The sequence below is a fragment of the Ptychodera flava genome, chromosome 1, assembly GCF_041260155.1.
Source record: "Ptychodera flava strain L36383 chromosome 1, AS_Pfla_20210202, whole genome shotgun sequence".
NCBI lineage: Eukaryota > Metazoa > Hemichordata > Enteropneusta > Ptychoderidae > Ptychodera > Ptychodera flava.
Window position 1 is genome coordinate 625850 of NC_091928.1, and position 13613 is coordinate 639462.

Here is a 13613-nt window from a genome sequence, read left to right on the forward strand (position 1 = left end):
TAGTTGCACAAAGTCCACAGTATAAATCCAGCGTTGGCAGTGAAGGTCTTGAAAGGTCTTGAGAATGACTACTGCTGGAGTTTAGTAACACACAAGAGACACGATCCAAAAGTCTGACTGGAAGCTGTGCACGTCCCTTTTATAAAGGCATATAAGAACAATCTAGAACTTTTATTGACATGCTAATTACTGTTCTAAAATTATCTCTCTTACACAACTAATCAACTTTCCAGAACATTCCAAACATGACTAATTGAATTCAAGTTGTGAGGTCATTAAGGGCAGTGACCTTGAGAATGTTCTAGACTAATTGAACTCAGGTCATGATGAGTGTGGGGTAAATGACCTACATAACAATATATATATATATATATATATATATATATATATATATATATATATATATATATATATATATATATATATATATATATATATATATATATATATATATATATATGAAAGTCATACGGATGAAGGGTGCGCTGAAAAATCTTCAAACATAAAGATATCTCTGATCTCTCTGCGCCCGAAACGCACTCCAAAAATACAACTCAATGATGAAATTTGTTGCTGGTAAGATGCATTTTAGGCAAGTATGAGCCCGTGTCGACTTAATTTGGCATTTCAAAAACATGATGAACCCCCCTCTATCACCAAAGTCAAAAACAGGGTTACCCCCTGAATCCACCGCCCCAAAGGCCAAAAAATCTGACCGGTCCCTTAGACATCTGGTTTCCTGAGACTGTTGTATGAGTTTTATGAGTCTGAAATTGTATACAAGATAATCAATGTGATTTTTAAGATATGGAAAATCAATGTGATATTTACAATATGGAAATATTAGAAAGAAATTTCATAATGACCTTAAATTGACCTTTGGTAAAGTATCAGAATCGATATATTCTTAATGCAATAGCCGTTTGTTTCAACAAACCTGTATGTTAAGGATGATAAATACCAAATCGTTCATTTTTCTGTCAAATTTTCAAAATTCTCTGAGAATACGCCTTAAAGTAAGACCCAGAATTGAGATGTGTCGCCAGTTCAAGATAAGGAATGGTTTCCGTGTAATTCACGATTTTTAAAAATCAAAACAAATGCACGTGGCTACCCCGGTTAAATAGGGGAGCTTTTGTAAACATTGTGGACACATTTGCATTGCTATTTCCATAATCCATCTTGAGTGACACAACGTTGCGTTGCACTAGCTAATTTACATAATGACGTGCTGTGACTTCTCCAAACACCAGGATTACTTCCGTCTGTAAACAATAAACCGTAATTAAATGTTTGTCGAAGCCTAGTCCAATAAACAAGTATTCGTACAGTTCCAGACATAGTCTACACCAGAGAGCAAGTAATTTTTCTTAGTGTGGTCAAGACATCGTGTCAACGACGATTTCTCAGCAGTGCGACATTTTATCACTCTTTGCTTAGGGTTGGTCGGAGCCTGCACACGCCGCTTTGTGGTTGACGTCTTTTTCGCAATGTTAGATAAACAATAACACAGTGTTCATTCTAGGATTCAAAAACAACGGGCCACTGTTGGCCTCAACTCCTGTCCCAAGGGGGCCATTTTAGAAAATCGGGGGCCATCATCATCACACATGTAAAAACCTTGAATTTTCTGCAGAAAATACAATAGTCTATCAAGTCAAGAAAAGGATAATACTGGTGATCGGGCGCCCCGTAACCAACCAAGCCTACTGCAAAGTTGTCCCTTGTACGTACGCAACAGGCCCAATAATGGCAACAGCAAACCGTTTGGTTTGATTCAATTGTTTACGTAACTTATGTGATGAATTATTGATATGTCGGACTTGAACAACTGTACAAATTGCTAAGGACTGTGATTTTGACTGTGGAAACGATCATGATCAAAGCTTAGCGCACCGGTAGGATTTCTCCGAGAGTGTGGTAGGATTTCTCCGAGAGTGGCCCTCGATTTGCACGCATCGACAATTAGGCTACTCATACACTGATATAGCACGAGACTGTAACCCGTACGACCTAAATAAAGTGATCGATACATCAACTTTTAAACATAACTCGTATGTATTAGCAAATTTAAGATCATTGGTTCTAGCCAAAGGGTTTTACACAGCGGTGTTGTTCTATGCAAAGACGTGGCTACTCTGGAAAACGAGATGTGTTCGACCTAAAATGTGTTGCTCTTCAAAACGATCATGGACGTTTTCCTTGCAGTGTTCAACGTTTCGTTTGTATGGACGGTAGACGTTCCAAACGCTTCAATTTAAGGGACTGGCCGATCATCCTGGGTTCATCAACTATACCGGCGTTAAAAATCCGAGTGTCGACTAGCTTTCCACCTTTACGCAGCGGCCAGTGCCGTTGTTTTATATTCAGCGGCCATGCCACATGCGTACGGCTCCAAAACACCGTTGCCCCTACATCAGTCCTTTCTACCCAGCTTCCTATGTACCACCGTATATGCTGTAGAGGGTATTTAATTACAAAGGTTGATAGGTAACTGAATCGTTTTACATGTCACACTATGACTGAGGTAATGACCTTCGGGGAGCTACGCGAATGTATGAACTACGTGAACTCTGCGTGATCGACCCATTCATATAATGTTGCGCCCTTAGTGGCGCGTCAAAGGTAGAAATGAGGGCCATTCGAGATTTTATTGCGCAATGGCGCGTCCTAGAATTAACTTTGCAATTAGTGCGATAGTACGCTATCAAGTCTACGGTTCTGCAATGTCTATATAGCGTGTGAGGGGAGTGTGATCTGGGGAACGCAAACAAGCTTATCTGCATATGAATTTAGGACACGCCCGCTATCAGTAATGACTACTGACGTCATTGTTTTTCCCACCGAAGCCATTCGCTGTGGCGATGTGTCGACACGCAAGGCTCCAAAAATTGGTAGTTTTCCGCGATTTATTTTATTTTCGTGGGACTTTTTCTCTGAACAACTGTCATTCCCGGCCGACATCATCACTTGGTAACAAAGTATGTCCATGTTGAGGCTCGTGCACGTCTAATTATCAAATGCCGTAGCGTAGAAGTATCAAAACATGTTTTTTGCGTTTTTCTCGAATTCAATGTGTGAATGAAGTACCCTTCTTTGGCACCTCGTCAATTCGCGCTCACAAATACTAGCTGCTTGAAATTCACACCGTCCATTGGAAACATAATGAACTCAAAATCCGTGTCTGGGATTTCCTTTATATGCCTTTGTTATTTTTCAATGCGCTCTTAAAGGTGTTGGACGAAGGTGCTTTTCAAGGAATTTTAATTATCACGCCATATAATTTGAATGGAGCCTCCGAGAAAAAATCGCAGACACCGTTTTGAAGGATATTGTCAAGGCTTGTCAATGAAGAAATTCCAACCGGAAATCTTGCAGCGTGTTTGCATAAGGCCGGGAAAACCGGTTTTTGGAAGGTTCAGCAAAACGCTTGTCACGTGACTCTTATGCAAATAATGACCGTGCACTGTGCTTGGTCGGATAGCTCTATATCAGGGCTTTCAGAAAATGTATACTTTATTGGGGTTTGGGACATGTTCAATTGAGAAAAAAATAAAAATCTGAAAGTGCCTAAAAGGTATTTATCATCCTTAATGATTGTAAGGAATCATCCCTACCAAAATGCATGTTTCAAAAACTAATTTTATAGCAAACTGGGCATAAAAATCTTTTTATAGCTAAGAATAACTGATTTTTGTTGATTTTAAGAAAATGACCTTTAAATGACCTTCAGAGATGTCAGAAAAAATGCCAACAATGTTTTTTGAAAATCTTGGCCATTAAGTAAATCTATGAGCTAGGTTGGCAAAAATCTTCACCCAAAACACACGGAAAGACAATTGACCCCCGACTATTAACAAATTTTCCTTATCAGAAATATATATCTGGATTGACTTATCAAAATTGTTGAAACTTGCCCTGTATACATTTAAGAAACTATAATGACCAAAATTCGGTTTTTTAGAACATCTAAATACTAATTTGCATATTCAACAAACTATCCTAATTACGGATATATGTCGATCTGGATTGGTTTAATTAAAGTTGATAAAATGTGCTATGTACTTTGCAGATACTATGATATAACAGTATTGAAGATCATTAAGCATTTCTTTTTTAGCTTATTACTAATTTGTCTATGTCACGAACTTTCCTAATTAGGGTTGTATATACGGATTGGCACAACCAAAATAGATGAAACTTGCTATGTATATCATAAATACTATGATATCATATTACCAAAAGTCATTTTGATTTTTTAAAGCATCTTATTACTTATTTGAATAGTTAACAAACTTTTCTAATTAGGGATATCTTGATTAACTTCATCAAAGTCAATGAAACCTGCTATGTACATTGAAATATGATGAAATATTAATGACAGTTGTTTGGCATTTTTACATCAGCAAGTTACTAATTTGCATATTCAGCTGACCTTCCCATTTAGGGATATAAAACTGCAAGGATTCTAAAAAAGTTTATGAAACTTGCTATGAATATTGATGAGACAATTATGTTGTGAAAATGAAAGATATTTTATATTTTCATATCAACATATTTATAACAAATGTATATCAAATGGACTTTCACAGTTAAGCTTTAATAGATATAGCTTGAAGGACATGGCCACAGGCTGTTACACTTGCTATGTAAAATGGGGATACGTAGACAGCAGTCAAAGAAATTTTTATTTCAGCCAATTACATATTTATATACTTAACAACCTTGAATTTGTGGTGAATAACAGTCATGATCGATAAAAACACTTCTAATGAAGTTGCAAACATGTGGCAAAAAATTAAATTACAGACAACAACAACAATATACTGAAACAACTGAGCATTTTCAGTTCATATCTGGTTTTTAGCGACGAAGTTACGTAACTGAGGAAGCGTATAGAGTTGGGAGAAGCAAAGTTGACGTCACTTCCATCAACAACTTCCGTAAAACTATTTTGTCACACCACGTGATCAGTGTTATCTAACGACTGCAGCATACCATTCACGCTGCACACTCACTATCAGCGAAAATAGTATCGTGTTGGATTGACATTATAATTGAACTTAGAACGTACGTGTGAGTGTATTGGCTTACATGAAAATGCGATAGACAATGATGCATTTACGTTAGAACGTCCATGCTCGATCAAATTGTTTTTGTTCTGTCGGTGTAAATTACGAGATTGGTGGATGTGGATGGACGTTTGATCTTGCGTGCGTGCGTTTGGTCTTTGTCTGACATGCATGTCGTTTCGATCTCCTTTTTACTTTGCAGGGGAGAATGAATTACGTTCCTCATGGGTTTCAAATATGTAAAAAAAAAATACGAAGTTTTGAGTGGATTTACGATTTCGTTTGCAAAATTACGAGCGAAAATTTCAGCTTCCCATTTCATCGGCGCGACCGTGCTTTCTAAAGAAACCTCAGTCTCCTACTACCTCCATGATCACATGTTGTACTAGCCCTGCGTACGATGCTGTGTGTTCCGCTACAGCTAATCGCCCCGCTCACCACAGCCCTGCAAAGACCCGTAGCGTACGTAGGGTCGGTGACTTCAAATCCATTTTGGGACTTGACGTAAAAAGCCAAATTACTGCCGAAATTCAGCATTCTTGGGCCCAAGTCGTATCCCAGGCTACCTCAGCTACTCGATCGCTTCCAAAAATGCCAGTCTTTTATTCACTTCTCGTAAATAACCGTCGATGTCGGCAACTCTCTCGCTAGCCCTGCGTACGATGCTGTGTGTGAACTACACCTAACAATAAAATGTTGTGAGATGTTGAAACAGTTTACCCTCCTTCCTACAAAGTTGCAATATATTGAAACACTTTACTCTCCTTTCTACAAAGTTACAAATTCCCTGGTACGTAAAACAAACACTGTTGCTGTTCGATACTACAATACATCATGAACGTAACGTCCATGAATACACTGAGGCCTGCTTTGCCTCTGTGAGTCCTGGGTCGTCCTTGAGTCTATCAAAAGTGTTACCTACTTTGCTGTATCAAAATTTGGCCTGCAACTACTCAGTTTGATAGTAAAAACCATTATTTCAAAGGAGACTTTCACAAATGGAGTCATAATACAAAGGAAAAGGAGAAAAACTGAGGTTATCTGAAAGGTCAAGTCTAGGTCATCTCATCATGTGATGTCAGGCATGAAGACCCCCTAATTACGCAATTATGGTTCACAAGAAACTACCTAGGGTGGTCCAATAGGTGAAAGGTAATTTTGCTGCCTTCCAATTTAAATGGCATTTTGCTGCCTTCCAATTTAAATGGCATTCAGCTTGATTGACTCCCATTCGGCCTACTTTCAAACTACTATAACTTAAACAAGAAATTATGTGATTCTGAATGATTTTAATATTATTGTAGATTCCACCAGTTTAATGATCTAGAAGTGAACATCACCAGACATTTCTTGATGATATCAAAATATCAAATGAAAATATATCTGGGCTAAAACTTTTGAGACTGAATTTGTAAATTTACCAAGAATTTTCGGAAGCTAGAGGGGAAACAGACATAACAGTGAGATGGGCGGACCAGAAAGTCCATGGAAATCAAGCAGGTTGTTCTTACATGCACATTGCTGTTTGGTGTGTTGATTTGTCAATGACTTGTTTAGAATTAGATTTTCGTTTTAAACTACAGTTCTTTGATGCAGTGTGGTCGTCTGGCAATCCATCATCACGGCGGATGTAGTGCATCCAATACACAGTCCACACTGTCCAATCATGCGTGCATGTTTTCCTGTTATAATTCAATAGGGTCAGAATTTTGTAGCAAGGAACATACAAAATCTTGCAGATAAATCAATTTGGATGATCTATGTACATCTATGCAAATTCCAAGTTTGGTGGACATGTGAAAATTATGTTTTTTACCTTCATGTACAAGATGGCATGTTTACCAAGCTGGACGCTCACTCCTAAAAAACCAATAGGTTTTATTACAGTTTCACATTTCAACCCTTTCTTTGCATCTTTCTCAGCAACATTCCCCAAACCTCTCTCCTTGCATCCCTACCGCTAAATGCACTGAGGAGCACAGTGTCATCATTGACGCTATTTTTATTGTGTGGCATCATACTGATTTCATTTTGCTCACAAATGAAAGATATGGTATTGTTGTTGATATTGCTATCAGCAATGCTAAAAGCTATCACAAAATTTGAATGTGATATTTTGGTTTCATTCAGCTGCTAAAATTTTATTCTTGTTTTTGTGATTTTGTTTCGCAAAAGGTGTTGAATTGCCTGTGATAAATTATGGCCTCTACAATGGAAAGATGTATAGATACTGTTATGGAGTGAGTGATACAGCAGACTCGGTAAGTTCACAATCTGTTACTATGCCTATGGAATTGCAATGCAACATGGTTAATTGACTGTATTGTCAATCAGATATAAAAGATAGATTTGTTTGATTTTCTTATGTAGGTCATTTCCCCCACACTCATCATGACCTGAGTTCAATTAGTCTAGAACATTCTCAAGGTCACTGCCCTTAATGACCTCACAACCTTGAATTCAATTAGTCATGTTTGGAATGTTCTAGAAATTTAGTTAGCTGCGTCAGAGAGATAATTTTAGAACAGTAATTAGCATGTCAATAAAAGTTCTAGACTGTTCTTATATGCTCATGTGTATAAAAAGGGACGTGCACAGCTTCCAGTCAGACTTTTGGGATCGTGTCTCTTGTGTGTTACTAAACTCCAGCAGTAGTCATTCTCAAGACTTTTCAAGACCTTCACTGCCAAAGCTGGATTTACTCTGTGGACTTTGTGCAACTTCAAGCCTGCAAGCCAAAGGACTGTTCATTCATCCGACTGACTGTTACAACTGTGAGACTGGAGCTTTGCCGTCCCAGCTGAGATAAGTAGTCTGTACACTTTTAAAGCTTGTACTCTATCCCTGACTTAGCAATTAGTTTTATTTTCGTAATAAATTTTGTTTAAACGTTAACTGCTGAGTTCACCCTTTTGTTCGTTTTCTCTGCACGTAACAAATTGGGGGCTCGTCCGGGAGACGAATATTTTGAGCCGTTTGACGACATTTTGACAGCCTATTCAAAACTAATTTACACTGTGAACTCAGCAAAATTTAATCATGGCACAATTTAAACCAGAGGAAATGGATGACCTTGATCAGGACACATTTGATTCCCTCAGAAAAGACGACCTTATAACACTGGCCAATTTCCTTAAAGTAGAAGTCAAAAGATCTATGCGCAAGAGGGAAATACAGTACCGTATTGCCAAACATCTAGTTGATTTAGGCCAATTTGAGGAATCCACCCTGAAAGATTATGAGCCCGAGTCTACCTCTGAACTCAGAAAATTAGAATTAGAAATGCAGACAAATTTGGAGATCAAGAAACTAGAATTACAAATGAGAGAGAAAGAATTACAAATGGAAAAGAGAGACAGGCAGATTTGGAGCTTAAGAAATTGGAATTAGAAAAGGAAAAATTACAAATGGAAGAAAGGGAAAGGCAGGAAAAATTACAAATGGAAGAAAGACAGAGAGAAAAAGAATTGCGATTAGAAGAACAGCGATTACAGGTAGAAATAAAACGTTTAGAGCTTGGACAGTCAGGAAAATTCTTCCCTTCAGACAAGTTTGACATCACTAAGCATTTCAGGTAAGTTCCCCCTTTCCAAGAAAAGGATGTTGATAAATATTTCCTTCACTTTGAGAAAATTGCTCAGAGTCTGAATTGGCCTAAGGAGTCCTGGTCTGTGCTTTTGCAGAGTGCTTTGGTGGGTAAAGCCAGAGAAATTTACATTCAGTTGTCAGTAGAGCAGGCTTCAAATTATGATTCTGTGAAGGAATTAATTCTCAAGGGCTATGAGTTGGTGCCTGAAGCTTACCGTCAGAAATTTAGGGATTGTGAGAAGGTGAAGGATCAAACTTATGTTGAATTTGCTCGAACAAAAGAACAACTGTTTGATCGTTGGTGTTCTTCTGAAAAGGTCAGTCAGAATTATGACAAATTACGACAGCTTGTTTTGATTGAGGAATTAAAAGGTGCATCCGGAGTGACATCAAGACGTTTATCAATGAACAAAAGGCAGATACATTGGAGGTTGCTGCACGTTTGGCCGATGACTATTCCTTGACCCACAAATCTTCCTTTCTCAGCAAACCGTCCCAGTCCTTTTCATACAGAAACAATGCAGGTAAATTTAACTCCTCCTTTTCATCCAAGAATTTCTCAAAGGAGAGTAGGAAATCAAATGACAATAGTTCACAGAGTTCAAGTAATACTCCCACATCATCAGATCCCAAGTCTCAATCTCCTTCTGACAAACAGTTCGGTACACTTTCTTGTTATAATTGTAAGAAAGACGGCCATTTAATGTCAGATTGTTTCAAATTGAAAAGAAAACGTGAAGGTCAAAGTGGTCAAAGTGGATCTAAGCCCACCAGCTTTATTTCTTCATCAACTCAAATAGAGTCTAATAATGTGTACAACACATTTTCTGAGGTTAAACCCCTCTTATCCCCAATTAATGAGGTCAAGGTCAATTCTTCTCAAGATAGCATTATGGGTATTTTCAAACCATTTATTCATGATGGTTTTATATCACTTTCTAGTGATTTTCTTCCGCTACCGAGCCTGTCAAAATTTAAGAGATACCGGGGCTTCCCAGTCTCTTTTGTTGGCAGATACCCTGCCGTTTTCTGAAAAGTCATTTTCAGGTTCTAAAGTTCTTATTAAGGGGGTAGATTGCAATGACTACATTCCTGTTCCTCTCCATAATGTCTATTTGTCTTCGGACTTTGTTTCTGGACCTGTGACTTTAGGTATTAGGCCTTTTTTGCCTTTTGAAGGGATTCACCTTCTTCTTGGAAATGACCTTGCTGGGGACAAGGTCATCACTAATCCACTTGTGACTGATAATCCTAGTTTAGATCAGGATCTAGAGCCAATTGAACAAGAGATACCTGATTTATTTCCATCATGTGCCATTACTCAAGGCATGTCAAAGAAAACTTCTGAGAATCAAAATACTCTCAAAAATAATGTCACAGATGTTGACTTAAATGACACCTTTCTCAGTCAGGTGTTTGACACGGATCATTCCGTTATCCCTCGTGGATTTGAAACTTCCAGTAAAACTTCTGCTGACCAAAGTCAGACATTTTCTAGATCAAATCTCATTGCAGAACAACACAAAGACCCAGATATTTTGTCTTTGTTTGACAGGGTAGATGATGAAGGTAAAACTTCAGATAGCTCTGTTTCCTATTATACAAAATCTGGTATTCTCATGCGTAAATGGAGACCTCCAGACGTTTTGGTTGATGACGATTGGGCTATAAAACATCAAATCGTGGTTCCAAAGCCCTATCGTGCTGAAATATTGCGCCTGGCCCATGAAACGCCCTGGGCTGGTCATTAGGGAGTAAGGGAAACTTATCATAAAATTCTCAGTCACTTTTATTGGCCTAATCTCAGGCAGGATGTAGCACATTTCTGTAAAACTTGTCACACATGTCAAATGGTAGGAAAGCCGAATCAGACCATTCCAAAGGCCCCTTTACAGCCAATTCCTGCATTTCAAGAACCAGTTAGTAGGATACTAATAGACTGTGTTGTGGGCCCCTACCAAAAACAAGATCAGGAAATGAGTACATGTTATCAATTATGTGTACATCAACTCGGTTCCCAGAAGCCATACCACTGAGAAACATAAAGACAAAGACTATAGTGAGAGCTTTAGTCAAATTTTTCACTTTATTTGGCCTCCCCAAATGTGTCCAGTCCGATCAAGGCTCAAACTTTATGTCTGGTATTTTTCAACAAGTAATGGATCAGCTAGGCATTAAACAGTATAGGTCATCCGCCTATCATCCAGAAAGTCAGGGTGCTCTTGAGCGATTTCATCAAACTTTGAAAAACATGATTAGGACCTACTGTTTTGACACAGAGAAGCAGTGGGATGAAGGAATTCATTTTCTGCTCTTTGCTGTTAGAGAGTCAATTCAAGAGTCTCTTGGTTTTAGCCCATTTGAGCTTGTATTTGCACATACAGTCCGTGGCCCACTTAAGCTCGTTAAAGAGAAATTCCTATCAGACAATGATGATTGTCTGAATATTTTGCAATATGTGTCAGATTTTCGTACAAAACTCTCTAAAGCATGTGAATTAGCCAGAGAAAATCTTGAGTCATCTCAGCAGTCAATGAAAATCAAATACGATAAAAGCACCTCAAAACGGAAGTTTGAACCAGGTCAAAAGGTTCTTGTTCTACTTCCAATTCCTGGCAAACCACTCCATGCTCGTTACTTTGGGCCATACCTAATCGATAAAAAATTGAGCGATTTAAATTACATCATAATAACACCTGACAGGCGAAAACAAAAACAGCTATGTCACATAAATATGCTTAAGCCATATTTGGATAGGGATAATCCTACTAAAACAAAGCCTGTCAGTGCAGTCAGTTCAAACCATTATGAAGATAGTGATACTGAAACTGACTTGAGTGAAAATACTCTACACTCAAAGCTGGGCTCGGTCAAACTTCAGAACTCAGAAATCCTGGAGAAGCTGGAGTCTACAAATTTGGCACACCTCCAGCCAGAACAACAACAACAGGTGAAAGAGCTGCTCCATGAATATAAACACCTGTTTCAAGATGTTCCAACGAGGACAAACGTCATCTATCACGACGTTGATGTTGGGGACAGTAAGCCTGTAAAACAACATCCATACAGACTGAATCCAACAAAAGTGAAATATCTCCAGGAAGAAGTCAAGTACCTGCTGGACAATGACTTTATTGAACCCAGTAAAAGTAACTGGAGTTCGCCGTGCATACTTGTTCCCAAATCAGATCACAGTTATCGTATGTGCACGGACTTTAGGAAGGTCAACACTTTAACAAAGACAGACACTTTCCCAATCCCGAGGATTGATGACTGCATCGACCGAGTGGGAAAAGCCAAGTATGTGACGAAATTTGACCTACTGAAGGGATTTTGGCAAGTCCCTCTGACGGATCGTGCTCGTGAAATATCCGCCTTTGTTACACCAGACGGATTGTTCCAGTACAAGGTGATGCCATTCGGAATGAAGAACTCTCCGGCAACGTTCCAACGGATGATCAACGACGTCATATCCGGGCTAGACGGGTGTGCAGCTTACGTTGACGACATCGTCCTGTATAGTGACACCTGGGAGGAACACATCAAGCTCATGCGAAAGTTCTTTGAGAGACTGAGCAAAGCAATGTTGACTGTCAACCTTGCCAAATCTGAGTTTGGTTGGGCGAGGGTGACTTACCTCGGACATACTGTAGGACAGGGTGAGGTAAAACCTGTTGATGCCAAAATCAGTGCCATTTCAAGTTTTCCCATACCAAACTGCAAACGACAACTGATGCACTTTCTCGGTATGGCTGGTTACTACAGAAAATTCTGTCCAAATTTCTCCACAATTACTGAGCCTTTGACTAACTTACTTAAAAAGAAAGTAAAGTTTGTTTGGTCAGAGCAATGCCAACAGGCATTTGATACACTAAAAGCCATACTGCAAAGTGCTCCAGTGTTGTCTGCACCAGATTTCACTTTGCCATTCAAATTAGCTGTGGATGCTGGTGATACTGCTGCTGGTGCTGTTTTATTGCAAGAGGATAGTCATGGTGTAGATCATCCTGTTTGCTATTTTTCACGCAAATTTAACAAATCCCAGAGAAACTACTCTACAATTGAAAAAGAGTGTTTATCTTTGATATTAGCTTTACAGCATTTTGAAGTTTATGTTACTTCTTCAAATCAGCCAATAGTGGTTTATATTGATCACAACCCTCTTGTTTTTCTGCAGAAATTTAAAGGCAAAAATCAGAGATTGTTAAGATGGAGTTTAATGTTGCAGCAGTTTAATCTTGATATTGGACATATCAAAGGCAGAGACAATTTAATTGCAGACTGTCTCTCTCGTATTAAGACTTCATTTTACTTTAGAGTAAAAAAAAAAAAAAAAAAAAAAAATTTGAGTACTTAAATCTTTTCAAGATTACATTTGCAAAAGAAAGATTTTTCTTTGAAAAATTTTCTTTTTTGAAGAGGGGTGTGTTATGTAGGTCATTTCCCCCACACTCATCATGACCTGAGTTCAATTAGTCTAGAACATTCTCAAGGTCACTGCCCTTAATGACCTCACAACCTTGAATTCAATTAGTCATGTTTGGAATGTTCTAGAAATTTAGTTAGCTGTGTCAGAGAGATAATTTTAGAACAGTAATTAGCATGTCAATAAAAGTTCTAGACTGTTCTTATATGCTCATGTGTATGAAAAGGGACGTGCACAGCTTCCAGTCAGACTTTTGGGATCGTGTCTCTTGTGTGTTACTAAACTCCAGCAGTAGTCATTCTCGAGACTTTTCAAGACCTTCACTGCCAAAACTGGATTTACTCTGTGGACTTTGTGCAACTTCAAGCCTGCAAGCCAAAGGACTGTTCATTCATCCGACTGACTGTTACAACTGTGAGACTGGAGCTTTGCCGTCCCAGCTGAGATAAGTAGTCTGTACACTTTTAAAGCTTGTACTCTATCCCTGACTTAGCAATTAGTTTTATTTTCGTAATAAATTTTGTTTA

General features: G+C 38.5%; 1 protein-coding gene across 8 annotated transcripts in view; it reads left to right on the forward strand.

Moving 5' to 3' along the window:
* LOC139136486 (carotenoid-cleaving dioxygenase, mitochondrial-like) overlaps positions 1-13613 on the forward strand; it is a 141534-nt gene that overhangs the window by 70446 nt on the left and 57475 nt on the right. For 4 of the 8 annotated variants that reach the window (XR_011553548.1, XR_011553608.1, XR_011553660.1 and 1 more), the window contains exon 6: positions 7248-7333. Coding sequence is in view for 4 of the 8 variants with exons in the window: in XM_070704580.1 (XP_070560681.1) it covers positions 7248-7333 (86 nt within the window). In the remaining 4 variants the exon portion in view is untranslated. Of the gene's footprint in view, positions 1-7247; positions 7334-7658; positions 8432-13613 lie in introns of those variants that run through there. The other 4 variants (XM_070705342.1, XM_070707626.1, XM_070708405.1 and 1 more) reach the window with 4 other exon arrangements.